This window comes from Oncorhynchus tshawytscha, linkage group LG26 (assembly GCF_018296145.1).
Source record: "Oncorhynchus tshawytscha isolate Ot180627B linkage group LG26, Otsh_v2.0, whole genome shotgun sequence".
In the NCBI taxonomy this organism is placed as follows: domain Eukaryota; kingdom Metazoa; phylum Chordata; class Actinopteri; order Salmoniformes; family Salmonidae; genus Oncorhynchus; species Oncorhynchus tshawytscha.
The window spans coordinates 25,911,181-25,938,934 of NC_056454.1; the positions used below are offsets into that span (position 1 = coordinate 25,911,181).

The following is a 27,754-nucleotide window of genomic DNA, read 5'->3' on the forward strand; positions in this document are numbered from 1 at the left end:
TTAAGCAAACACTTCTCGGGGCGCGGGAGCACACACACACACACACACACACACACACACACACACACACACACACAAATCAGTGTATTAAAGACAAACTGGGATGAAAGAGCCTTAAGGAAAGAACGGAGAGAGATGATTGAATGGGAGAGAAAAAGCACTACTTCTCAAAATGTTTTGCTCTTTTGTCTATCTCAGGTTGGTGTTATAAGGGAATTATGCAATATAAAGAATGTTATTTATTAATTCTTAATGGTCTAATGAGCTAGTTCAGTGCCAAATAATCCAACAGGGAACAGTCTTATGGTGGCATTTTCACTGTTTAGCATTGGATTTATGAGTTTAGAGGGCTTAGAAAAGTCTATAAGGTACAGCACACAGTAGCAAATCAGCTTTTATACTATGCAGTTACTGTGTCACGTCTACTTCCGCTCCCCCGTTGTATCACCCATCAGGCAGTATTGTTTGTTTTCATGTTTAAACGCTACTCTTGTTTTTGTATTTACTCTATGTTCGTTCCTATTAAACTTACCGACTGCACCTGCTTCCTGACTCCCGGCGTCTTCGGGACATACTGTATCATTAACACCAGAGAAAAAAATCTAATTATGTAAACTCATTCATTCTGAAAATGAATAGAGTTGCATCCTCTTATGAGAAGCATTGAGAGCCAGAAGAGGGAGACAGAAGTCATCTACAGGCAGACTGGGTGAATTGGGACCAGAGGAGACCGGAAGGCAAAGGTCAATAGGTAATTTAATAATCAATCAGCTCACAGAGAATTACAATTGATAGAATTGGAGGCAGAGCCTCCAAATAAAATGCAATGAATACAGTACATTGTGCACACACACATGCACGCCACACACATGTACGCACGCACGCACTCACGCACTCACACACACATAACACTCAAATCAATAACATTACCAACGTAGTGCATTGAGGGGTTTTGATGTATAAAAAGGTAAACCAAAGCATAAAGATCATAAAAACTCAGACAAAATGGGTATAATAGTATTCTTTACAATGGTGACTGCATACACCCCTGGTGGGCTCTATTCAAGGTAGGGGGGATTAAAAGAGGTGGTAACAGATCAATTAAATCCAGTGTTTTTTTTGTAACATGCAACAATCTATATGATCTAAATATTGTATCTTGTTTAGCTACAAATATACATTTTCTTTAACATGACCTAGAGACAATGGCAGTCAGTGCAATAAGTTAAAGACAAAGTCAATAAATTAAAATCAGATCCCAATCATCATACAGCAAACTCAACCCATTGATTGACTTTCTCCATCTTGGTCCCATTTCTAAAGCACTTGCAACCAATTAAAAAGCCTTTAATGTGATTGCTGTGAGGTAATGTGTTGCTAGGGTACTCGTACTCCACACATACATAAGGAAGATAAATTGTTGAATTCAAAATCAGGCAAGCTTTTCTAGCATTAGTTCCTGCTCAATTTACCACTTCTAAATAGTGTTACAACAGTGTGTAAACTCAATTGTTCTGCCGTGGCCATTGAAAGTAAATTACAACACAGTTTGACTTGAATGATTCTTCCGCAGCACCAGTTCAGTCTACGTTCCAGGCAGGCTCATACGAAGGTCGGTTTGAGGTCCTCCTTGAAGTTGACCACCGGATGTGTGGAGCGGCAGAGGCTGGTGAAGCCGCCATACTCACTGTCCGAGGAGTCTGAGGAGGAGCTGTCGCTGGAGGGGTATGAGCCGTGTTGCAGGCAGGCGTCGCAGTAGGGACGATGGTAGTAGGAGTAGTCAGCCAAGCTGCTGGAGTCTGAGTCCCAGTAACCATACGAGTCCCTGCCATGGTCTCTGTCTGGCCCTCCCTCACCTCCCCCATCACCATCTGGAGGGCATTTTCGAAGGGGTGGTGGCCGGTGCTCCCACCTTGAGCTGCGCCTCCCGCAGCTGTTTCTTATCCTATGCCACGCCTCTACGCCTTCTTCTCCATCACTGTCGTCGGGGCGGAGAAGATTAGTCTCTGTGGCGACAGGATTGAGCAGAGGTTGTGTTTTTGAGGGGTGCTTGTCTGGTTGTGAGAGCCCCGTGTCCCTCCTCCTTCCCCAACCAGGAGGCTTGGAGCCTGGGTAGTAACAGGGCGGAGGCCCCCCTCTGGGGGAATGGAACGGAGGTCTGCGTTTCCTCATTACGTAGGGGGAGATACTGGGGTAGTGGAAGAGGAGAGGGTGATTGGGGGAATGAGGAGTGCAGAAGGAGAGAGGAGAGAGGACAGAGGGATTGGTCGAGGAGGGCTGAGAGGGTCTCCTGAACCCCCTGCTGTGATTTGGTGAGCGGAGGGCCGTTTCCATAACAGTGTCCACGCTCAGTTCCTGGAGTATCTCCTGCAGCTGCACACTGCTCACAAACCCTGCCTGCCTGACACCTGCCATCCACGGAGATGTGGTATCGCCATGGCAACCTGACGGTTCTGACTGAGCAGGGGCCAAACCCACCAGGGGGAGAGTGGATGAGGAAGTGACATAGTTTGACTGACAGGAGGGTGTGGTTTGTGTCCCTCCCATCTCCGCTGGTGTTCTAACTCCTGTCTTGGAAGAAACAGAGGGCTGAGGGGAGACTGGGAGGTGAGACCTTTCCGCTCCACACTGCTGCTGGGACACAGTCCCCTCAACCTTACAACCCCCTGCCTCTGTCTCCATCTCTGAACCCTGGATGTATGGGCCAAACTCTACACTGCACGGTTTAACACTCACACAATCCCCTGGGGGAAAAGAGAGGGCAGGAGGGGGAGGAGAAGAGAGAGGAGGTAGAGAGAAAGGAGGAGAAGAGAGGGTAGGTTCTGCTACGTCTCTCTGTGGCAGGGGAGTTGGAAAGCAGTCGGACGGCACCACTGTGGTCTGGGTGGAGGAGGAGTGGAGGTTGGTGGTGGAAGAGTCCATTTCCTGATCCTCGTGAGAGTGGGTATTGGACATGAGGCGCAATAGCTTGTCTTTGGCGTTGTTCACCTGCTCCTGCAGACTGTCAATTACAGCATTCTTCTGCCAAATGACAACAACAAACTTTTAAATCCCCTTCAAAACAAAAAACATCAACAACAAGAGTCAGGTTAAAGGCTAACCTAAAGATTGGTGTCGGGTTAAAGGTAATAGGTGAAGTTGGTGATGAGTAGAAGGGTATTCAGAATACAAAGTAAACACGTTTAGGTACAGTGCCTTGCGAAAGTATTCGGCCCCCTTGAACTTTGCGACCTTTTGCCACATTTCAGGCTTCAAACATAAAGATATAAAACTGTATTTTTTTGTGAAGAATCAACAACAAGTGGGACACAATCATGAAGTGGAACGACATTTATTGGATATTTCAAACTTTTTTTAACAAATCAAAAATGGAAAAATTGGGCGTGCAAAATTATTCAGCCCCCTTAAGTTAATACTTTGTAGCGCCACCTTTTGCTGTGATTACAGCTGTAAGTCGTTTGGGGTATATCTCTATCAGTTTTGCACATCGAGAGACTGAAATTTTTTCCCATTCCTCCTTGCAAAACAGCTCGAGTTCAGTGAGGTTGGATGGAGAGCATTTATAATCAGCAGTTTTCAGTTCTTTCCACAGATTCTCGATTTGATTCAGGTCTGGACTTTGACTTGGCCATTCTAACACCTGGATATGTTTATTTTTGAACCATTCCATTGTAGATTTTGCTTTATGTTTTGGATCATTGTCTTGTTGGAAGACAAATCTCCATCCCAGTCTCAGGTCTTTTGCAGACTCCATCAGGTTTTCTTCCAGAATGGTCCTGTATTTGGCTCCATCCATCTTCCCATCAATTTTAACCATATTCCCTGTCCCTGCTGAAGAAAAGCAGGCCCAAACCATGATGCTGCCACCACCATGTTTGACAGTGGGGATGGTGTGTTCAGGGTGATGAGCTGTGTTGCTTTTACGCCAAACATAACGTTTTGCATTGTTGCCAAAAAGTTCAATTTTGGTTTCATCTGACCAGAGCACCTTCTTCCACATGTTTGGTGTGTCTCCCAGGTGACTTGTGGCAAACTTTAAACTACACTTTTTATGTATATCTTTAAGAAATGTCTTTCGTCTTGCCACTCTTCCATAAAGGCCAGATTTGTGCAATATACGACTGATTGTTGTCCTATGGACAGAGTCTCCCACCTCAGCTGTAGATCTCTGCAGTTCATCCAGAGTGATCATGGGCCTCTTGGCTGCATCTCTGATCAGTCTTCTCCTTGTATGAGCTGAAAGTTTAGAGGGACGGCCAGGTCTTGGTAGATTTGCAGTGGTCTGATACTCCTTCCATTTCAATATTATCGCTTGCACAGTGCTCCTTGGGATGTTTAAAGCTTGGGAAATCTTTTTGTATCCAAATCCGGCTTTAAACTTCTTCACAACAGTATCTCGGACCTGCCTGGTGTGTTCCTTGTTCTTCATGATGCTCTCTGCGCTTTTAATGGACCTCTGAGACTATCACAGTGCAGGTGCATTTATACGGAGACTTGATTACACACAGGTGGATTGTATTTATCATCATTAGTCATTTAGGTCAACATTGGATCATTCAGAGATCCTCACTGAACTTCTGGAGAGAGTTTGCTGCACTGAAAGTAAAGGGGCTGAATAATTTTGCACGCCCAATTTTTCAGTTTTTGATTTGTTAAAAAAGTTTGAAATATCCAATAAATGTCGTTCCACTTCATGATTGTGTCCCACTTGTTGTTGATTTTTCACAAAAAAATACAGTTTTATATCTTTATGTTTGAAGCCTGAAATGTGGCAAAAGGTCGCAAAGTTCAAGGGGGCCGAATACTTTCGCAAGGCACTGTACTATAGTGTTGAGGGGTCACAGAGATTATTCTGAGTACAGGACCATGTAGGGACCATTTTAGTCAGTAAGGAGAGTATTTCACTACCTTTTATAACCGTTAGGGGGCGAGTGAGGGTTAAAGTAATACATAGCCTACACACTGACTACCTCATTGAGGAGCCTCTTCATAGAGTTGTTCTCTCCCAGCAGATAATAGACTTCATCCTGGCTGTAGACAGAGTGGACACTCTTACTGGGGCTGCTGAAGTACTTCGCCATCTGGCTAAGGCTGTTTTGCTCCTCCTCAAACCGACGCCACTGGGTTAACTGGGAAGAGGGGACCAAGAGGGGTGGAAAGGGTAAAGAGGGGAGAGGAAGAAGGGGATTGTGATGGATAGTCAGATAACTGTCAGACAAATGTGCCAGTCTTTGAGCATACCCTTGAATCTCCAGGTGCGTGTGTTGCTCATTGTTCAAGTACTTCCTTTCTTTCCATCCAGGATGCATTCCTGTATCATAGCATCAGCTCACCACCAGTTACTTACGGGGAGTCATTAACTTGTTGGCGGAGGCTGTAGCGTGTTGACTCATGTATCAATGTGTGTGTTTGTATGAGTCACACAGTCTTGTTAACACGCACACACTACGGTGAGGTATGGGAAACACTCATGTAGCCACTCGAATTGGGCCTGTCATAAATGACAGGGGTTTCTGCTCTGTCTGTCTTTTTGTGATGTGTGCCAACTGTCTCTCTCACCTGAGGTACAAACAGCATACAGTTGGTGGCGAGGGTACAGATGAAGATGGCTCCAGCTACCACGCTATAGACCACGTTAGGCCAGGCCTGCAGGAACTGCGACACTGGGACTGCAACCACCGTGGAAAGGGTGACCAGGCTGACCGCGGTCATGATGGTGGGGGACTGGTTGACCGGAGGGAGGCTGACGTTGCTGGTCAGACCGGCCAGGTAGGTCCCATATAGGAGCAGGCCACCCTGGAGAGAGCGCAACACAACCACATAACGTTCATGACATGTTTACCATGACAAACCAACACAAACTCAGAGGAAACAGCAATAATGTGCTCTCATGTTTATCTGAGCCTTTCTCCCAGTTGTATGCTCTACCTTCATCATAGCGAGGAGGATAACCCACAGGTCTGAATAGAGAGAGGAACAGGAGTCCAGCTGAGACAGAGAGTAGGACAATTCTCTCTCCACCACCTTGACCATAGCCCCAATGGACCGAGCACATTTGACCGGGTCGGTTAGACTCCAGGCGGTCAGAACCAGCAGGTCCAGCAGAATCAACAGAGCTACCAAGCCCATCAACTGGATGTCTCTGATGATCTGAAACATGTACACAGAGTTCAGTAATACACCATGCAACACACCCACTCTACTACTCACTTCAACCAGAGAGACAGTGAGAGCAGCAGCCTGCTTACCACTCTCTTGTCAGGCACGCGTTGGGTGAATACTCTGTACAGCCGCCATGTTTTCCCCAGTATGGGCCCAAATACCAGAGTACTGCCGATACAAAACATCCAGATCCTGGCCTAGGATACACCACAATAACATCAGGACATCCCATAATATCACACGGCACGGCACCATTAGACCAATGTGTGTGGGTTCTTACCTGTAGTATAGCTCTCACTCCTCCCCCTTGTAGGTGGGTGCGTTCCTCAAAAGCGAATAGGAATCCACTGCTGTAGGTGAGGACACTCCCACACAGAGTCAGCACATTGAGGTTAGGACTAGACATCTTCACTATCCTGAGACAGAGAGAGGAACATACACAAAAGTTAGAATGTTCACGTCTGTGTATCGATTTGAGCATGCACATATGCTTTTATAGTGCTTTCAGAAAGTATTCAAAGTATTGACTTTTTCCACGTTTTGTTGTGTTACAGCCTGAATTTAAAATGTATTCAATTCTGATCTTTTTGGTCACTAATCTACACACAATATCCCATAATGTCAAAGTGGAATTAATTTATTTTTATTTTTTATAATTAACTAAACATGAAGCTGAATGACAGAGTGAAAAGAAGGAAGCCTGTACAGCAGGGTTCCCAATAGGTGGCCCAAAGCCAAATTCGGCCCTCAGGTGTTTTAATTTGCCCCCAAAGTTTTGAGCAAAAACTTATTTGATTTATATATATATATATATATATATATATATATATATGTGTGTGTATATATTTTTTTTTTATGTAGTTTTAGTTGTTAAATCCAATTAAATCCATCATAATCACACTTTGTAACGCAACAAAATGTGGAAAAAGTCAAGGGAGTTGAATACTTTCTGAAGGCACTTTAGTGTGTTTATGTGTATACCTGTTGTTCTTGAAGCGCAGGGTAAAGAGCAGGAAGCAGAATGCCAGCAGGATGCCACAGGAGAGAATAGTCCAGACCACTGCACAGAGCACCGGGGAGAGAGACTGCCTCTGCAGCTCCACTCCCATCTACAGTAGATGTCAATCACATTTCAATTAGAATATCTACACTAATGGGAAACACTTGAGTAAATACAGTAACTTTGTGTTTGTGTGTATGTGTTGATCATGTTAAGAGTATTGTATGTGGTTTAGTTGCTATCATTTGCATTCTGGAATGATTGGAGTATGCCCAAAACCTTTTTTTTTTGTATCGCCTCATAAATATATTGCATACTAATTTGCAAGCCCAAGGCACAGAAACAGACAACTTTTATGAACCTTTATTAATATGAATTATATCTTTATTAAATCAACCACACAATACAAGAGATAGAGAAAATATATTGTGGCACAAGCTTCTTTAACAAATAAAAGTGACACAACACTCAGTGTCCTATTCTAAGAAGAGGTGATAGGTGACCGGTTAAGGTGAGGAGGTAACGTCACTGACAGGAGAGATCACCAACGGCGCTGAGTTGACCCCACCGTTATTCTTTCGGGGGTTGAAGTATGCATAGAGTCTCTCTGCGAAGATGTAACCGGTGAACGAGTAGATATGAGATCTGGAATCCACATCGTAAAAGGACACCTGCCCCCCTTCCCAGTCCACGTACACCCCCACCCTCTGGGGCTTATCGACCAGTGGCAGGGGAACAGGAGGGGTCGTCAGAGCCCAGTATTCAGTCCTGTTCCTCAGGCCTACTGTCCAGTAGCCATGTTCAGGGTTTAGGGTATTTCCTCCTTTCTTGTTGACAGATTCTCTCCCCACTCCTATGTCCCACTCTGTCTTCCCCTTCACCTGCACCTCGTAGTAGAACCTCCCTGAGGAGAAGCCCTCCCTCCCCAGGACACTGATACCAGGGTAAAACCTCTCGGGGTTGTCAGGGAGGTTCAGCGCTGTATTGCCGTGGGCCACTTGTTTACCGTTGTTAGAGAGGATAAGTTTAGGGTGAGCTGTATCAGGGTCAAGGGTCACATCCACGGCACACTGCTGAGTTCTTGTAAGTTCTGTTTCACATAATCTTTTCACTTCATTCTTCAGTGTCTCCTCAAACTGGGATCCAGCTCTCCTCACAGCTCTCCTCACTGTTCCTACGTACACAACACTTTGAACTCTGATGTCGGACCAGTCCTTGGCGGGTGGAGGGGTGCACAGGAATGGGAAGCTATGGATGAGGTGGAGGTGGTCCTCAGTGAGTGAGAGCTGCTTCACCCCAGTGCTTCTCCTCTTTAGCTCTGTGATTTCCTGCTCCAGCTCTTTAATGAGCCCTTCAGCCCGACTCGCTGCTGCCTTCTGCTTCTCTTCAATCACCTCAATGAGCTCAGCCTGGCTTCTCTGAATGGAGCGCACCAGAGCAGTGAAGACCTGCAAGCTCTCCCTAATCTCTCTCTCTGCATTTATTTTGCCTGATTGTACTGTGTGTTTGATCTCCTTCACTTTCTGCAGTCGACCCTGAATCATCTGCTGCATTACATCTTCCATATTCCCCAGCTGAGCCCTCCTCTCTCTGCTTTCTTCCTCCAAAGGGACAACATTGTGTTTCTTATGTCTTTTCTCAGTGCAAACCTGACACATGTATGTCTGGTCACTTCTACAGAACAGCTCCAGAATTTTCTGGTGCCGCTTACACACTCTGTGCTCTATGTTAATCACAGGCTCAATCAGATTGTGTTTCTTGAAGGTGGCCAGTATATGGTGAGGATCTAGGTGAGTCTCACAGTAAGAGGCCAGACACTCCAGGCAGGACTTCAAGGCCTTGATTTTCCTCCCAGTGCAGACGTCACAGGGCACTTCTCCAGGTTGGGCTGCTTGGGGTTGGTACTGTGTACTAGTAGCAGTAGCCCTAATTTCAACTGACCTTCTGAACTGATCGGCCATCTCAGCTATGAAAGTATTGACTTTGAGCTCAGGTCTTCTGCTGAATTTCTGCTTACACATGGGACACTGGCACGGGCTGGTGATATGCCAGTAGCCATGTATGCAGTCCTTGCAGAAGTTGTGTCCACACGGGGTGGTGATTGGGCTGGTGAACACGTCTAGACAGATGGGGCACAGGAACTGATCCTCGGACAGCAGGCTGCTGGCGGAAGCCATGTCTGGGTCTGGGAAGAGATCCAAAAATAAACCACATGGGACTTCATGGAATCAGTTGGCTCTCGACCTTGGAATTTCTTTACTGGAATGTTTTTTTCTAGCTTACAGTAGACCACCGAGCTCTATGCAGTTACAGCACACCCAAATAGCTTTCTCAATACATGTAGCCAATGGTACCAATCACATGATTTTATATTTCATTCAGAAATATGCATTTATAAACATATGATGAGAAGTCTAATACAGCCCAACAGATAAAGAAATGAAAAGGGACAGTGATGACATCCTCACCTGTCAAATTCAATATGTCTCTAAATCAAGCCTACTGTATAACACAGTAAATACAATACAATAAAATAAAATAAAATATATATATAACTGTATTCTTCCCCTTGATTATATTTATAACTGGGCTGGGAGGGACCCGTGTTGAAACTTGAATAAACAACCTAAACACAACAGACAACACAGTACAAATGAAAGAACCTCCACTCACCTCTGTCTTCAGAAGAACAGCAAGTCAAAGACGATTTATTTTGTACTCTATTAGGCTGTGTAGAGAGATTTGTGAGGGGATTTTGTCATGCTAAAGCACAAAGTTCTCTAGTCGGGTCTCATTTTAGAAGGTGACATTACCATGGCTTGTCCTGGTCCCTTACTGCTAAGCTGAAATGCAGCTGCTCTTAAAGGTACAGTACATGGCTGAATTAACCCTTCACATGACAGGACTCTCTCAGCTGAACCATGTATTATGGTTGCCATGTATCTAATACATTCACACTTCCTGTTCATATTATGTAGGAGTTCACAAAGCTTTTATTGTGCTGTAGCCCAGAAGATTATTTGAGGAACTGCCCAAATAACAAAAGCCATTGAAAAATGTATGCACATTTCAGAGTATCCACATAAAAATAAAAATAAAGTATCCACAAGTATCCACATAAATTAGATACAGATACATATTGGGGCAGGATTTGTAATGAGCTGCATTTTCAGTATGTCATCATACAATCGTAAAAGACATCACAATACAGTCCAGCAAACGTGATTCTAGATTTCCTGGTAAGATACAATATATACCTCTCTAAATATTCAATATAAATCAATGCATGGAATGTTCAGTTTACTTTAGAATTTAATCGATACGAGTTAAATCTCAATCTGATTGGCTCACATGAGAGATGATCAACGGTGCTGACATTTTGTCAATGCCACAAACACCAAGGTTGAAGTACGGGTAAAGTTTCTCAGTGAAGGAACAATCGGTAAATGAGTAGATATGAGACTTGGCCTGGGCATTGTAAAAGGAGACCTCACCATCTTCATAGTCCACATAGACCCCCACCGTCTGGGGCTTCTCACTCAGGGAGAGGGGGGTAGGATCAGTGGTGCAGGCCTTGTAGATGTTCCCTTTCCCCTGCTGGATAGTCCAGACTCCATTCTCAGGCTTTGCTGCATAAATCGTTCTTTTAATGGACTCTCTGGCCACTCCTACACTCCAGAGAGTATTTCCCTTCACCTGCACCTCGTAGTAGAATCTTCCTGAGGAGTAGCCTTCCTTTCCCAGGATGCTGGCAATATAGAAGAACCTCTCTGGATTGCCAGGGTAGTTTTGTCGTCTACCGGGATGTCTAAGTTGTTTCCCATCTTCAGAGAGAGTGAGATTGGGATGAGCTGTATCAGGGTCCAGAGTTACATCCACTGACCACTGCTGAATAACCTTGAGCTCAGCCTCACACAACCTCTTCAATTCACTCTTCAGTGCGTCTTCAAACTGAGAGCCAGCTCTCTTCACAGCCTTCCTCACCATGCCGACATTCTCAATACTCTGAACCCTGATCTCAGACCAGTCCTTGGTGGGTGGAGAGGTGCACAGGGATGGTGAGCTCTGGAGGAGTTTTAGGTCAGTGATTTCCTGCTCCAGCTCTTTAATGAGCCCTTCAGCCAGCCTTTTAGTTTCCTTTTGCTTTTCCGAAATCACCTCAATGAGTTCAGCCTGGCTTCTTTCAATGGAGCGCATTAAAGCTCTAAAGATCTGACAACTGTTTTCTACCTCTTGCTCTGCATTTATTCCGCTAGATTGTAGACTATTTCTGATCTCAATAACCTTCTGCTGTCTGCCCTGAATCATCTGCTGCACTTCAGCCTTTCCTAACTGTACATTATTCTTTCTGGTTTCCACTTCAAGAGGGAGAGTGTTGTGGGTATTGTAGTCGGTCTTGAACTCCAGACATCTCCCATGCCTCTCACACATATGTTCTTCAGGATTCTCTACATGCTGTTGTCTCCTCAAGGTTGTGACTCTCTGATTGGGCTCCAGGGGAGTCTCACAGTAAGAGGCCTCAAAAGAAGAATTCACAGCCTTGACCTCCCTCCCAACACAGATATCATGGGACACCTCTCTAGGATGGTCCAGGCATTGGTCCTGGGGGCTTGTGTTATTTACCACAAATGGATTCCAGAACTCATCAACCATTTTAGATAATTGAGTATTGACTTGTAGCTCAGATATGTTAGGGAATTTCTCCTTGCACTGTGGACACTGGCACAGGACATTGTTTTTCCAGTATTCTCTGATACAATCCATGCAGAAGTTGTGCCCACATGGGGTTGTGACTGGTTTCTTGAGCACCTCCTCACAGATACTGCATATTAACTGCATTTCAGACTGTGGATTGTTAGCTGATGCCGTGCCTGGGAACAAACAGAAAGTGAAATCAACTTTCCTGAATGAATCAACAATCTGTGTTATCTTGGCATTCACACCAGAACTTTGCTTATGTATTTATTATGCTTATGTATGCTTCTGTATTTCCAATTCTTTTCAATTCTTGAATGCTATCGTTTCTAAACATACTCTTCAGCAAAAATAAACGTCAAACACACTACATAGAAGAGAAGCTACAATAAAATACAAAAATTCAAAGATTTTCTCTATCTCTTCTTACCTGAGATGATGTGTGTTGTTGAATGATCTTTTTTTCCCTCTTGAATCCCAAAGTAAGACTGAGTTCAGGGGACTGGCAAGTGTTCAGAAAAATGTATAAGGAGAAAGTGTCTTCAGGTCCTCAACATTCAGCTCTGCTGTTTAGTTTCATTTCATCAACAGGCTCCTCCCAACACCATATTGAAAGACTTTGAGTTCTTCTTCATCTCTTAAAGGAGCAGATCTTCCTACACTGAGTGTACAAGACACTAAGAACATTCTGTTGGATTCTAGCTTGAAATATACTTATTCATGTTACCCTACTAGAACTTATTGATTACTTTACACGTGTAATGAATGTGTATGTTAGGGGTCAAGGAAGGGTAAACAGGAACTAGGTGTGTGGAAAGTTACTGAGTGACGTGGAAAGTTACTGAGTGAGAAAAGGGGAAGTGCGTAAAGTTCATATTCTGTTCGTATATGTTACTGTTGAATATGAATGTTCCTAAGGAGGGAGGCAAAGGGCAACAGTCTACTTTCAGTTATTGATCAGGCAGACTAGTTTCTGAGGAAACAGGACCATGAAGGATATGGAACTCAACTCAAGTTGAGGTCAACAGATGAAGAGAGAAGACACTGCTGGGAGGGGGGCCACAGGTGTCCACCCCAAAGACTATCTGATTATAGTCCTATCTCACACACATGCACATTTCCATGCCCACGAGGGCCCTAGTCTTAGGCATGGCCATGACAATACCAGTAAGAGCTCCTCTGTTTCTGCCTAAATACAGAGAAGGAGTGTCTATCTTAGATAGGAGATGATAGGGGATGACTCCGCCTATTTGGAAGGAATGAAGATGTGCTTGTGGGACTTGTATGTTGTCTTTGCAGCTTTATGACTCAGTGGTTGAATAAACTTGGTTTGAGCTTTTTCTAGTCGCCCGTGAGTTTTGTACAGAACCTAACAGTTGCCAATGTTGACAGGATTAACCAATATTTATAGTTGAACTGGAGAGTTCAAATCAGTAGAACAGGAGCCAGCACAAAACAAGGTAGGCAAAGTTCCTACCTGTTACTACTCATTCTGACATCTTGAGGAGACGAGATTTGAATACAAATGAAAGGATACAGATCTGGAAAGCCTGAGTTTATTCAGTAGACCCACTGTATCTACTACTGATAGACCTAGGGGTTGGGGCCCCTATGGGGGGTTTAGCCACCAGAAGGTTCGACTAGGCACTCTGTCCACCAGAAGATTAGACTAGGGGGTGGAAGTCCCTTAGAAGGGTCGGGGGAAGTGGCCATACCTATGACATGTCTGTTAAATCATTCGTTATTACCTGCATAGTGTATGGAGAAATTGGCATGCTTGTGCACTATTACGATAGATTATAGAAAAGTAGTCCATGTAGAAGAACAAAGGCAGGAAGTGCATTCGGTGGAGAATAGGAGGTATCCGAGGATATCTGTGCTTCAAGATGAAACGTTGTCAGTGAGTGGGAATGTGGATAGTGATAGAAGGTTGCCTCATCCATGGTTGGAAAAGCAAAAGGATATTAGAACATTGTTTTAAAGTGATTTGTGTGTATTAGCAGTAACAATAAGGAGAGATGTTGGTTTAATGTCTTACTGGGGTGGGGAACTGTGACAGATTATGTTGAAATAGGAGGACAACTGAATAAATTTGGTAATGTGTGTTGTCAACAACAGTGATATTTGAGGCGTGACACTGGTATAAGGCATTAGGTCTCCTGTATTCTCCAGTAGTAAATTGTCAGATGCTTCAGTATCGTTTTTAAAACAAGGTATCAGGTTCGGTGTCCAAATTATTAAGCACCTATACTGTAAGTCTTCTCCGGGAAGTGGGTATCACTACCTGGAAAAACAGTTTAAATTGTTGTGTATTAGAGCCGTGGGTGAGGAAATCTAAACACCCTAGACACCGTCGGGAGAAGCGTCTGTTACATCTGCTCCTGCCACGCCCTCTACTGCTCATCCTGTGTCTCCTTGACCTGCCGCCACTCCCCCAGTGCTCTCTCCCTCTCCCTCTCCCTCTCCCTCTCTCCCTCTCCCTCTCCCTCTCCCTCTCCCTCCCTCTCTCTCTGTGTGTGTGATTGTGTGGGCAGAGACAGGTGTGCTGGAGTCAGAGCAGATCCCCACCAGCTGCAACCTGTTCCATAATCAAGACCTCTACAAATACTCAATCCTGCCACTTCCACTGCCAGATCGTAATCTCTGCTCAGTCAGTCTACGTTTGTAGCCGTTTGTCACTATTTAGATCCTGTTATCCTGTTGTGCCTGTTTTCCTTGCCTGACACGGTTTTCCGCTCTGCTACAGTTCTGCCCGCTCTGACTCAGGTTCCTGTCTCCAGTCTCATGTCTCCTCATCCTGCTACTCTGCCCTGGATTACCCACTCTACTGCTCCCTTGGATTCCCCTCAGGACCTGCTTACCCTGTCCCAACACCTCTCGCTCCAGCCTCAGCCTCCGCACCTGGTTTCCTGCAACCCGCCCGAGCTTCCCGTGGCCTGCACTCCATCTTCCCCCTGTCTTTCAATAAATATCTTGGTTACTTGATCCTAGTCTCCTCATCTGAGTCTGCTCTTGGGTTTCCCTGTTCCACTCCGCATAACAGCGTCAGAATAATAAATATTGAAATGGCAACCGACGGCCCCGATCCTCCCTTTAAAGGGGGGGGCTAGAGGAAAAAAAAGTTTAACAAAGCCATAGAGGAGCTGAAAGAGACACATGAGCAATCTACCAATTTGGCTTGAATATGGGACATTTTTTGCAAAATTGATCAAATTGGTCAGCTTCCCCATTGACGGAAAATTTAAATCTAATAAAGAATTCTGAGATTGTGAGTTGGCACAATGACATAAAATACAAAATAAAAATCTCAATAAACTGGCGTTTTGATGTTAGCGTTCTATCAACAGAAAGGCAAAACCGATAGAACCAAAACTAGCAGATGTACTCAGCATCAAAAGGACTGGGTACATGAGTACATTGATAGGATGGAAGATGTATTGAGCAGTAATCTGGCACTAGCAGATCATTTGAATCAAGATGCGGGAATATGTACCTCCACTTTGCTGGCAGGGTTGAAACCCACCATCAAAACGGCTATTGCAGGGTAAGTGCGACTGCGCAGACATTTTATTCACTGACTAGTGAGCAACAGCAAGCACTCCTGAAAGCGTCCGGAGTTGGGAGTAACGCATAGATTTATTTGGCCTCTGTGAGGTCGTCAAATTGGCTAAATGTATGGCGGAAAACCATTATGTTCAGTGGATTAACAGGGACAGAATCTAAAACTATGCCATTACTACCCATGTTGTGTACAATGGGTCCAGTAACCATACCGGGCTCAGTTTTTATGGTAGCTGGGGTAGAACCGATTTTGGGTTTGGATAATCTTTGAAAAATGCAAGGGCAATGAACTATAAAAGATAACAAATTACAATTGGAACGGCCAAACAGTCCTCGCAAGCTCAGAAAAACATTGGGGTTTTAATTTCGTGAGACACTTCATTCCATCTTATTCTGAAATAGCTTTACAGAATTGACAAAAGGGAGTAGGGGTCCTCACGAGAAATTAGAGTGTAGTTAATATTGGAAACAATTGTAATTGTAGAGTTTTAAAAAAGCAATTGTGTCAAGCGCCAGCATTGGGGTTACTGAATCTAAAATTACCTTATAAATGTTAGTTCATGAGCAAGAAGGGCATTTTTATTTTATTTATTTTACCTTTATTTTACTAGGCAAGTCAGTTAAGAACAAATTCTTATTTTCAATGACTGCCTAGGAACAGTGGGTTAACTGCCTGTTCAGGGGCAGAACAACAGATTTGTACCTTGTCAGCTAGGGGATTCGAACTTGCAACCTTTCGGTTACTAGTCCAATGCTCTAACCACTAGGCTACCCTGGTTACGCAAAATCATGGGGTAAAAGAGAGACCAGTCATGTACTGAAGTAAATTGTTAGACTCGGTGGCGAGTACATTAGAAACGTACTGAAAAACCCAATGCAAACCTGGTACACAGAATGTTTGAACTTTGAACAGAATGTTTGAACTATATATATTATATAATTAGTCTGAAATACAGGGAAAGAACAGACTCACTTAATGACCTCTGTTCTGACTTTCTGGTGAGGCGTGATCACCCTGAGATTTAAGTACAGTACAATATGTAAATGCTGGTAAATATGAAGAAGAGTATTTGCTGTTGTTTAGTTTGTGTCTTTGCTTCAACACAAATCTCACCAGATTGAGTCTGCTGTATGGTCAGGAATTCTCTCTAAAGGTTACCCCTCTAACTCCCTGACCCTGTAACTCTGCGGTGACATCGCCAAGATGATAGGGGAGTATAAGCCAGTGTGTTGTTAACAACAGTGTGTTGTTATTCTCATTGACATTTGTCTTAGACATTTGTATTAAGGATATTTGGAATGTAATAATTAGTCATGCAGTGAATAGTTTGTCTGGATTTCCTGAATGAGAAATGCCCTAAACTGTTGTTTTGGTCTGTCCTCTCTCAAGGTTATGGCAATAGCGACCCCAGACCGTATCTAGATGCATTGAAGGGATTATTCGACCGAGAACAGTGTGAGCCTTACCCCCTCTAACAGGGAGAAGAAATTGCGACAATGGTGTTCACTATGACCCTGTCCTCCACCACTTCTACCTGAGACATGAGTCCGAGCCAGCAAACGGTGTACAGCATCCAGTCGAAGCTATCAATGCCTTTTCTCTCAGGAGCGCAGCATGAGTCCTGAGACCGTCCACGTGGAGTGAGCATGGAGAGAGATCATGTCAAAACTTATCTCATGTCGCTGGTGTACTGGTTGGAAAATGGACAAGAAAGAAATGGACAATACAGAATGGACCGTAAAGGTTGGTGGTGAGAAATGTGTGTGCTTTGTCTGCTTGGGAAAATCAGATTATTCCCCAGATATTGAAATCGGGGACATTATCAAGGGCCATCCACTTTGACAGGCATGAGTTACATGTGTGCCATTGGGAGGATGAACTGTAAAGCTAACTGAAGAAGAAAATGAAGAGACGCCAGACGAATGAGAGCCGGGATGCAGGGGAGTGATCACTGTTCCAGATGAGGGACTGTTGGAAACTGACTAATTGACTTGAGCACGTTTTAGTATGTTTATAACTATATAAGTGGCCTAGCAGTAGTGATCAACGTGTTATGGGTTAGATGGATTGATCTATGTGCAAATGTATTTGTGGCCGGAGGCAAAGTACAAAAGGGGCCTGTCTCTGAGACAGAATGTTTCCATACGGGTGAGATAGGAGTCATATGATAGAGCTAATACTATAGATTGTGAACTATTGCCTTTTAACAGGTCTCATAGCTTCCCTGTTTTAAATGATTGTATTCTCTCTATGTTTTGCATCATGATATTCACTTGAGTATGAATGGGTTGCTTATTCTCAAATAACTCTTTGTGTATGAGTCCGGAAAATTTACAGTGGACTGAGGCTAGGTGCAAGAATATATACTCCCTACTGATAAGAAGACCGGGAGATGTGTGAGGAGTTCAGGACTCGGGATGGGACGATAACACCACCTGCCTAGCCACAGAGATTAATTGTACATACTAGACTCAGGAGGGGGAAGAGTTTGTATTAGTATTATATTAGTCAACTGCACATAGCACGCAAATAGAGGGCGAGGTGAGGATGACATCGCGTTGGAACACCTCCAGTAAACCTGCAGCCTGACGGTGGAAGTCTGCCTATAAGCATGAGGAGGTGTATAGAGCCTTCATTTTTGTGGACCCCAGCAGAATAGTATCCCAAAGGTCTAGAGTCAGGCTAAGGGAGAGTGGAAATCGTCATGTTGTCAAACTTTGGTTATTGCCATAAATTATTATGCATATCTTAACGCATTACTAATACTTGTCATATTTCCTCCTCCCGAAGGAGGAAGAGAAAGTCACAAGCTCCAGCTGAAATTCATTATCAGTTGTACAACAGGAAGGGTAATGGCAGATACGTAGGGGGGTGGGGGGTAAGAGTGTGTATAGTGTGATTATAAGTTTGAGACCAGGGCCTAAAGCCATGGAAGAATATTACATAGTCAGAGGCCATACGTCTTGGAGGTGTAAACATACAAATCAATTGAGAATATTAATCATGTTTTCTCTTCTGTTCATTTATAAGTAATTTCAAAGTTTATATCATTTTGAACCGTATGGAGCTACTATTAAAAAAGGAGGGACTGATATTGATTACTTTACTTGTACAAGGAATGTGTATGTTTGGGGTCAAGGAAGGGTGAAGAGGAACTAGGTGTGTGGAAAGTTACTGATTGATATGAGAGATTACGTGGTAGCTTACTCTAGAGTAACTGCGTGGTCTAGAATGGACTACAATTGCAGCCCGCAGGTAGAAAATAGCAGGCCCGGGATAAGAACGTGTTTTAAGGACACGTTCAACCCGATGAATAGTAAGTATTGTTCCTAGAGGTAATGGATATGCCTCTGGTGGCAGGAAATGTTATTTTGTTGAAACCAAATAGTTTAGGTTTATTTTTTTATATATATTTTTTTACCTTTATTTAACTAGGCAAGTCAGTTAAGAAGAAATTGCTATTTACAATGACGGCCTACCCCGTCCAAACCCTCTCGTAACCGGGATGACACTGGGCCAATTGTGCGCCACCCTATGGGACTCCCGGTCACGGCTTTAGACCGTTGTGCCACTCGGTCCCCCCAAGTTGATAAAGGACGCCAGGCTACGGAAGCTTCGGCAACGAGCCATCTGTCTGTAAACAATGGCTCGTTGCGGGACGATGCAAAACCTGACCCTGAACCTGCGTGCATGTGTGTGCATGTGTGCATGTTTACTTTACCGTGCTGAGGGTACATAGTCTCTGCAGTATCTCCAGGTCCTCCTGTGTATTGACTCCAGGGTGGATGAGGCAGAGTCCGTAGTCACAGTGAGAGCTGCAGTTCAACTCTGTCTCCATGGCTGGACCTACACCGTCAGCCCTCACACACACATCCTGAAGAATAAGATACAGTTGTCATGAACTCTCAGCACACTACAATACTACCTACAGATACTTACACATACACTGAGGGGAGAAATACAGACATATCTTTAATACCACGCTTACATGTGTATTATTACACACAAACTCTCTTTCTCCATTCCCATTCTCCCACCAACACCACATTGTTTCAATATACAGAAACGCAGAAGTCTAGATAGAACAACTATATCCAAGTCTCTCCTATTCACTCCACAGAGCACAGGATCACTGCTCAGCACTCACCACAGGGTGGCGCCATTATGAATATTCCCAGTGAACAGAAGTAGTTTTAGCAGGGGCCTGTGACACTGCTCATGAAAAACAGATAGTGAACTTGGAGTGGGGAAAATATAAAAACATAAGATTCATATATCAGTGTGACAGAAAAATGACACAACTATTCCAGTCTCGTGACTAAGGTTAATAAGGGCAGACTGGACAAACAATTCCCACAGAAACTGCAAGAAAGCTACAGGGAAAGACAATGCTTAGAAGGCTACAGCGAGGTCTTGACCAAACCCAAAAGAGTGCAGGATCTGGCCAATTTGAGAGGAAGCTTGCAAGCTTCTGCTTGTCCTCAGTCTCCACAAGACAGCACAGAGCTGAACAACACAATACATGACCACACTTCAGACCAAATCATCTAGATTTAGTGTGTGTGTGTGTGTGTGTGTGTGTGTGTGTGTGTGTGTGTGTGTGTGTGTGTGTGTGTGTGTGTGTGTGTGTGTGTGTGTGTGTGTGTGTGTGTGTGTGTGTGTGTGTGTGGGTTGGTTCTTCTATGCTTGTGGGAACCTAAAATCCCCCAAGTCCCCACAAAGGTAGTAAAACAAGAAAAAGTCTCCCTCATGGGGACATTTCCGGCATCTCCATGAGGACAAAGAATATTTTACGTTTAGGGTTATTATTAGGGTTAGGGTAAGAGGTTAGGTGTACAGTTAGGGTTATAATTAGGGTTAGGGTAAGAGGTTAGGTGTACAGTTAGGGTTATAATTAGGGTTAGGGTAAGAGGTTAGGTGTACAGTTAGGGTTATAATTAGGGTTAGGGTAAGAGGTTAGATGTACAGTTAGGGTTATAATTAGGGTTAGGGTAAGAGGTTAGGTGTACAGTTAGGGTTATTATTAGGGTTAGGGTAAGAGGTTAGGTGTACAGTTAGGGTTATAATTAGGGTTAGGGTAAGAGGTTAGGTGTACAGTTAGGGTTATAATTAGGGTTAGGGTAAGAGGTTAGATGTACAGTTAGGGTTATAATTAGGGTTAGGGTAAGAGGTTAGGTGTACAGTTAGGGTTATTATTAGGGTTAGGGTAAGAGGTTAGGTGTACAGTTAGGGTTATAATTAGGGTTAGGGTAAGAGGTTAGGTGTACAGTTAGGGTTATAATTAGGGTTAGGGTAAGAGGTTAGATGTACAGTTAGGGTTATAATTAGGGTTAGGGTAAGAGGTTAGGTGTACAGTTAGGGTTATTATTAGGGTTAGGGTAAGAGGTTAGGTGTACAGTTAGGGTTATAATTAGGGTTAGGGTAAGAGGTTAGGTGTACAGTTAGGGTTATAATTAGGGTTAGGGTAAGAGGTTAGGTGTACAGTTAGGGTTATAATTAGGGTTAGGGTAAGAGGTTAGGTGTACAGTTAGGGTTATAATTAGGGTTAGGGTAAGAGGTTAGGTGTACAGTTAGGGTTATAATTAGGGTTAGGGTAAGAGGTTAGGTGTACAGTTAGGGTTATTATTAGGGTTAGGGTAAGAGGTTAGGTGTACAGTTAGGGTTATAATTAGGGTTAGGGTAAGAGGTTAGGTGTACAGTTAGGGTTATAATTAGGGTTAGGGTAAGAGGTTAGATGTACAGTTAGGGTTATAATTAGGGTTAGGGTAAGAGGTTAGGTGTACAGTTAGGGTTATTATTAGGGTTAGGGTAAGAGGTTAGGGTACAGTTAGGGTTATAATTAGGGTTAGGGTAAGAGGTTAGGTGTACAGTTAGGGTTATAATTAGGGTTAGGGTAAGAGGTTAGGTGTACAGTTAGGGTTATATTAGGGTTTAGGGTTAGGTGTACAGTTAGGTTAGGGTGTTAGGGTGTACAGTTAGGGTTATAATTAGGGTTAGGGTAAGAGGTTAGGTGTACAGTTAGGGTTATAATTAGGGTTAGGGTAAGAGGTTAGGTGTACAGTTAGGGTTATAATTAGGGTTAGGGTAAGAGGTTAGGTGTACAGTTAGGGTTATAATTAGGGTTAGGGTAAGAGGTTAGGTGTACAGTTAGGGTTATTATTAGGGTTAGGGTAAGAGGTTAGGTGTACAGTTAGGGTTATAATTAGGGTTAGGGTAAGAGGTTAGGTGTACAGTTAGGGTTATAATTAGGGTTAGGGTAAGAGGTTAGGTGTACAGTTAGGGTTATAATTAGGGTTAGGGTAAGAGGTTAGGTGTACAGTTAGGGTTATAATTAGGGTTAGGGTAAGAGGTTAGGTGTACAGTTAGGGTTATAATTAGGGTTAGGGTAAGAGGTTAGGTGTACAGTTAGGGTTATAATTAGGGTTAGGGTAAGAGGTTAGGTGTACAGTTAGGGTTATTATTAGGGTTAGGGTAAGAGGTTAGGTGTACAGTTAGGGTTATTATTAGGGTTAGGGTAAGAGGTTAGGTGTACAGTTAGGGTTATTATTAGGGTTAGGGTAAGAGGTTAGGTGTACAGTTAGGGTTATTATTAAAGTTAGGGAGTATATTGAGTGTATTTATTGTGTACTAGTTTCACGGTAATATCATAATGTTCTTTGTTTTTATTTTTATTTTTTCATACAGTTTTTCTCATTGAGATAACATCTCTTTTCCAAGAGAGACCTGGTCCAATAGCAACAGCGCTGTAGAGATCACAATGATGTGTTAGATGATTTTGATTTGTAATGAACCTGAGGGCTGCATGATACACTGAATCAACGTTTCAGACAAAACAACTTACATACACTAACACAACATTAAACAAAACTTGAAACACACATACAGTACAACAAAAACATTTTACGTAAAAAACACTAAAGTCTTGAAAAAAAACAGCTGCCCTTAAAGACAATTACAATCTTCTATGATATATACATCGATCAAGTGTTTAAACTCCACCAACGAAACTAGATCATCAAATTTTAAAATGTTCAGGAGAGAATTCCAGGACCAAGTAGCTAAGTAACTAAAACTATTTCTACCATGACCTGTTCTAATTTTTGGTACTGTTAGAAGCAAATGAGTAATGGACCGTAACTGATATTTATTTACCGACCTGACTAAAAAAGAACAGAGATAAAATTTTCCCCAATATGGCCTTATAAATCAGTGTATACCAGTGTTTAAGCCTACGCAAGGTCAATGACGACCAGCCAACAGCGCTGTAGAGATCACAATGATGTGTTACATGATTTTGATTTGTAATGAACCTGAGGGCTGCATGATACACTGAATCAAGTGTTCTCAGGGTAGTGGTTGAGGCCTGCATATATATAACATCACTACAATCTAAAAGCGCCAGTAATGTACATCGTACCAGCTCCTTCCCGGCCTCCAAAGAAAAACAAGCCTTACGCCGGTAATTAAAACCTATTCTCAGCTTAATCTTCCTTATCAAGTTCTCTACATGCACAGTGAAGCTCAGCTTATCATCAACCCACACACCCAAATATTTGTACACTTTAACTTGCTCTATAGTATGTCCAGCCAATGTAGCAATGACATGATTAGTAACATGCCTGGCATTTGAAAAAGATAAAGATAAACTACTACCACTTCAATAAAGAACAGTATCATCTGCATAAAAATGAACATCTACTGTTTCAATAAGATCCCCAATGTTGTTGATATACAAAATGATCAACAGTGGTGCCAAAATAGAACCTTGCGGAACAGCTGAGCACACCTCTATAGACTCAGATTTACAACCATCCACCATTACACATTGTGAACGATTTGATAGGTAATTTATAAACCAATCTAGAGCATGACCAGTAATTCCACAACATTTTAACCTTTGCACTAACACAGCATGGTCCACAGTGCCAAAGCCTTCGACAAATCAATAAAGACAGACACACAATGTAACTTCCTATCAAGAGCACAGTGGATGTCATTTAAAACCTTCAATGTTGCTGAAACAGTACTGTGGCCAGACCTAAAACTTGATTGCATTCCATTTAAGATGTTGTTTTTTGGAAGTAGGCCTTTAGCTGCCTACTAACTAAAGGACTGCAGTACCTTAGACAGTACAGATAATTTTGATATGGGCCGATAGTTGTCAAGTAGCGAAGGATCTCCACCTTTCAGGAGAGGCAGTACAAAAGCAGATTTCCATAACTTGGGAATTTCCTTAAAACATCAAGCTTAAGGTTAAAATACATGTTAAGGGGGAGTAATAGTGTCTGCAGCTAGGTGTAGGAAGCGAGGTCTAGTTCATCAGGGACAGAGGATTTTTTCCCATCAATTTCTTTCAGGGCTTTACACACTTCTGAAACAGAGAAGGATGAAAATGAGAACCTGGTGAAGGAGTGCACAGGGGTGTCAGGTAAATTCATAGGGGGCTCAATTATACCTTTGACCTTTTCAAATAAACTGCCTGCATCTAAAAAAATGCTGATTCAAGTCTTTCAGAATGAAGGTTCTCTCAGTTACAATCTGTGTGTCTACCAATAATTGTTTGGGAAGCTGTGTATCTTTTTTGCACTCCAAACCTTTCACTACTTGCCAGATTTTGGGTGGATTATTTAAATTAGGTGAAGTAGATTTCAAGCAGTGGTCTGCTTTCAATTTACGGATCATAGCCACACCCATATTTCGAAGACGTTTTAACAGCCATCCAATCATCTGCCAAACCAGTCCCTCTTGCTTTAGCCCACATAGCATTTTGTTCCCTTATGATTTTTGTAAGTTCCTTAAGTAAACCAAGGGTTCTCTCTGCCCTTAATCCTGATTTTTTTTTTAAAGGGGCCTATTGCATACATCCTGGAATGCGTTGTGGAAGTAAGAAAAGGCTAGTTACAACATCAGGGATCAATTCCATTCTATTCCATTCAATGCCAGATACATCATGTAAAAAACCTTGAATATCAAACCGCTTCCAGTTTCTTTTCGTAATGACACGGTGAGATTTCTTAGGAATTTTACCATCTCTCACACAGGCAATAGCACAGTGATCACTTATGTCATTTGCAAAAATACCAGAAGCATTAAAATGATGAGGAGTATTGGTTAAGATCAAATCAATCAAAGAGGATTTCAGAGAATATTTTATATTCAACATAGTTACACTGTTGACAATCTGAGTGAGATTATAGGTATTGCATAGAATGTTGAGTTGATCAGAGATTTTGTGACCTGCCTGGAAACCACAAATGTTAATGACCTTGACAGGTAATTACAGGGTAAGTCAGTGGTTCTGCATATAAGTGAACTGTCTAGTCCCTGACAAATAAACAACAAATACATTCATAAATCACAATGTACAGCACCTAGAAGCACTATAGGTTTATATTGTGCATTTTTAAGAGGTTGCATCTGGGTTGCATTGCCTGGCTACCCAAACTCCTAGCTCCGGCCAAACGCTACGCAACAGACACACGTCCGTTAGTTTCTTCTCCACAATGAGTCTGGATCTGAGTACCTCCCTGACGATTACTAGAATGAAAATCCATTTTAGACCGTCTGATTGGTCCCATAAACCTGTGGGTTGGGCCGAGCCAGAACACATGTGGCTAAAGCGGTGTTTTTTGAAAATGTGTCATTGGCTTTGATACTCTGATTGGTTAGAGATGATACAATCGCTGATGACTTTGTTTTGTACAACACCCCTCATTTTGACATCACCACAAATGACTTCAATGATGGCAGTCTCAGACTGAAGTATGTAGCGAACGAGTCGTTCTGTTTGAGTTCTGTTTGAGTCGTTAGGCAATGAGTTGCACAGACATGTCGCTGATATAATTATGTACAATCGACCATGACATCATACAATGTTTCGATCTGTCTTCTACGTTACCATTTTAACAACCACACTGACTCATGAGCTACATGTATATGTACGTCCATCTGTCTGTCATATTTTGTGTATAGAGAGCTTACGTGTGTGTGTGTGTGTGTGTGTGTCACACCATGTCACTGTCTGTGGGTTGACTAAGATATGCCCAGGGCTGTAACCATCTCACAGTATCAGTAGTCGCAGGCTGATGACAGAGAACTTTCACTACGGTGTGCCTTTGATTGGTCTTAATCCTAGGTCTTTGTTTTTCAATCTCAGTGGTTAAATAAGTTATTGAGTAGAACAAGGTTGATCAGCATTTAGATGCTTCCTCGCTAGTCAACAACTCTGAGAAGCTACCAGTTTAAGACAAAAGTTACTATAATGCTACTGAAGCCTGCAGGCCTACAAACACCCATACCTTATATCAAAGAGCATATGTATCTTTTCTGGAGAAAATCTTCAGTAATAGCTATTTAATTAAGTCGTACGTAGGCCTGTTAGGATGACACAAGTTGTAATTGTCTTGTCAAAATGAACAATGACTTCTTCCGTTTCTTTTCTGGGGGTCTGGGAAATGTCTTTAGTTTCCTTCCTCGTATCCTTTCGTAATTGTCCCAGTTTAGATCACAGCTTCATGGATTCCTGCAGGCACAACCGGACTAGAAAGGCTTTTACACAGTTTTTTCAAAATCCTCTCCACCGGATTCAACCACATTGAAACGTGTGCCAACAAAGGTCAGTCAACACTTAGCCACAGGGGTCAGCGTGAGCACCGAGCATGAGGCGTGTTCCCGGCCCCGGCAGCAGGTTGGCGGACATATTTTGACAGTGCATGATGGTTAGAATGTGTGTTTGTCTCTACATGTGTCCTCTAAACTCATGTGGCCTTAACCACAAGTAATTCCTGAGCTACCTGTGCCCTTAGGCGGAGAAGACAACTTTACTGTACAAGCTTATAATTAGCCTATTTTCTGACAACTTTCACTTGTGGCCTCACTAGGCCTCACTATCTACTCCGTTCGTTCACCTGAGAGATTATGTGGTATCAAGATCAGTCAGGGACCAATTACCAGTAGGATTGCCATGGATAGGTGTAACCCTGTGGCTTTGACCCTCCTGTTGTCCACCCAGTACCACATTAAATTGTTTTTAATCCATTCATTGTCCCTGTCAGTTTGCCTGGCCCAATCCCCTCTTTCCCTTTTAAGATTAGAGGGGTGGCGTGGGGAGCAGCGGGTGAACTGCAAGCGGTCAGCAAGGCTGGACAAAGCACGACCAGTGTTCTGCAGGAGCAATATTGAAACATTCCACCTCACACTGTAATCCGTTTAGCAATTTTTTCTAAGATGCTCAAATCAAGTGTAAGAATGCAGTTATTGGCATAGCTTGCCCTTGCCTCAAGCCAGTGGCTAGACATAGTATACTAGCCACATGGTTCACACTCCATATGAGGCTCTTAAGAACTATCCCTATAACTTTCTCTTCTATGAGATTTTTGCCCATCATTGGTTTATAACTTCCCTTCTTGACATGCATGTGCAGAGTGAGTTACCTCACTCTAGCTTGTTTCTGCTTGGAGATATTGAAAGTGTTACAGCTGTCTTGTGTTACATTCATCCCTTGTCTCCCCTATTAAACTTTAAATAAAAGCCTAAATGTGTTGTAGTTTAAACTGCTTGAACATAAGCATGTTTTCAAACTGACTGCTTTGTCTTTCTTGCCAAAACATATTTAAAGCTCAACTAAAAACAATGAATCAAAAGATCAAATTGAACTTGACTATAACCTACAGGGTTCAAGTCCTAACTTTCACTCTCAAAGGCCTGCTAACTCAATTAATGGCCGTGTCTACTTTATTTCACATGCACTGGTTTATCATAGGTTATCATGAAAAACTTTTAAATCACTTTCAATCTTCAAAATATGTCATTTTAACGCACATCTTAATCAATCGTTATTGTATTAACACATCTGTGTCGGTATTTTGAAATAGCAATAGCACGATCCTCATAAATAGCATCCTCAGAATAGCAGCTAATTTCGGCGTTAAAGGGCTATGATTCCTCCTCACGATAATACCGCATCAATCATATGAACAGAGGTATGTGAGAAGCGACGAAACACAGCAGCAGACCAACCTGACGGAGTCCCTAAATAACCGGTGAGGGATGTCAGAGGGGTGCGTGGAGAGTCCCTCCGCCTAGCCGCTGTCCTCGCACCATCGCTGGAGTCTCACGAAGTGAAACAAACTGTCCCGGAAAGTTAACTCCACGACTGGGACCTATAGTAAAACCATTCCAAAAATCCAACCAGAAGAAAAATAATCCTTTTTATGACAATTGAGAACTCTCCAAAGTATGCCTATCCCAAAATGTTGCCTGGTGTCAGGGAGAAAAAGTATAGTCTGCAACAAGTTTTCATGAGCAGGGTAGATGGAGTGGGAGATTGAGGGAAA

The 27,754-nt window shown here is 42.9% G+C and overlaps 2 protein-coding genes and 2 long non-coding RNA genes across 4 annotated transcripts; 2 read left to right on the plus strand and 2 right to left on the minus strand.

Moving 5' to 3' along the window:
* Positions 1-736: 736 nt before the first annotated feature.
* LOC112225428 (probable G-protein coupled receptor 156) lies at positions 737-27,754 on the minus strand. Its single transcript, XM_024389396.2, has 9 exons — positions 27,438-27,754; positions 19,141-19,293; positions 7,144-7,271; positions 6,443-6,578; positions 6,249-6,359; positions 5,929-6,150; positions 5,560-5,796; positions 4,971-5,129; positions 737-3,021 (listed from the first exon to the last, which is right to left on the minus strand). Exons 2-9 carry the CDS (start codon positions 19,255-19,257, stop codon positions 1,603-1,605), a joined length of 2,529 nt encoding a protein of 842 aa, XP_024245164.1. The 5' UTR covers positions 19,258-19,293; positions 27,438-27,754; the 3' UTR covers positions 737-1,602.
* Positions 7,516-12,444, minus strand: LOC112225429 (zinc-binding protein A33). The gene is made up of 3 exons (XM_024389397.2): positions 12,288-12,444; positions 9,836-12,033; positions 7,516-9,347 (listed from the first exon to the last, which is right to left on the minus strand). The coding sequence occupies exon 3, from the start codon at positions 9,337-9,339 to the stop codon at positions 7,669-7,671; it is 1,671 nt and encodes a 556-aa protein (XP_024245165.1). The 5' UTR covers positions 9,340-9,347; positions 9,836-12,033; positions 12,288-12,444; the 3' UTR covers positions 7,516-7,668.
* On the plus strand, positions 12,866-18,511 carry LOC112225430. The gene is made up of 2 exons (XR_002949597.2): positions 12,866-13,317; positions 16,809-18,511. It is a non-coding gene; the product is annotated as an uncharacterized LOC112225430 (long non-coding RNA).
* LOC121840960 lies at positions 14,443-15,176 on the plus strand. The gene is made up of 2 exons (XR_006080012.1): positions 14,443-14,507; positions 14,604-15,176. It is a non-coding gene; the product is annotated as an uncharacterized LOC121840960 (long non-coding RNA).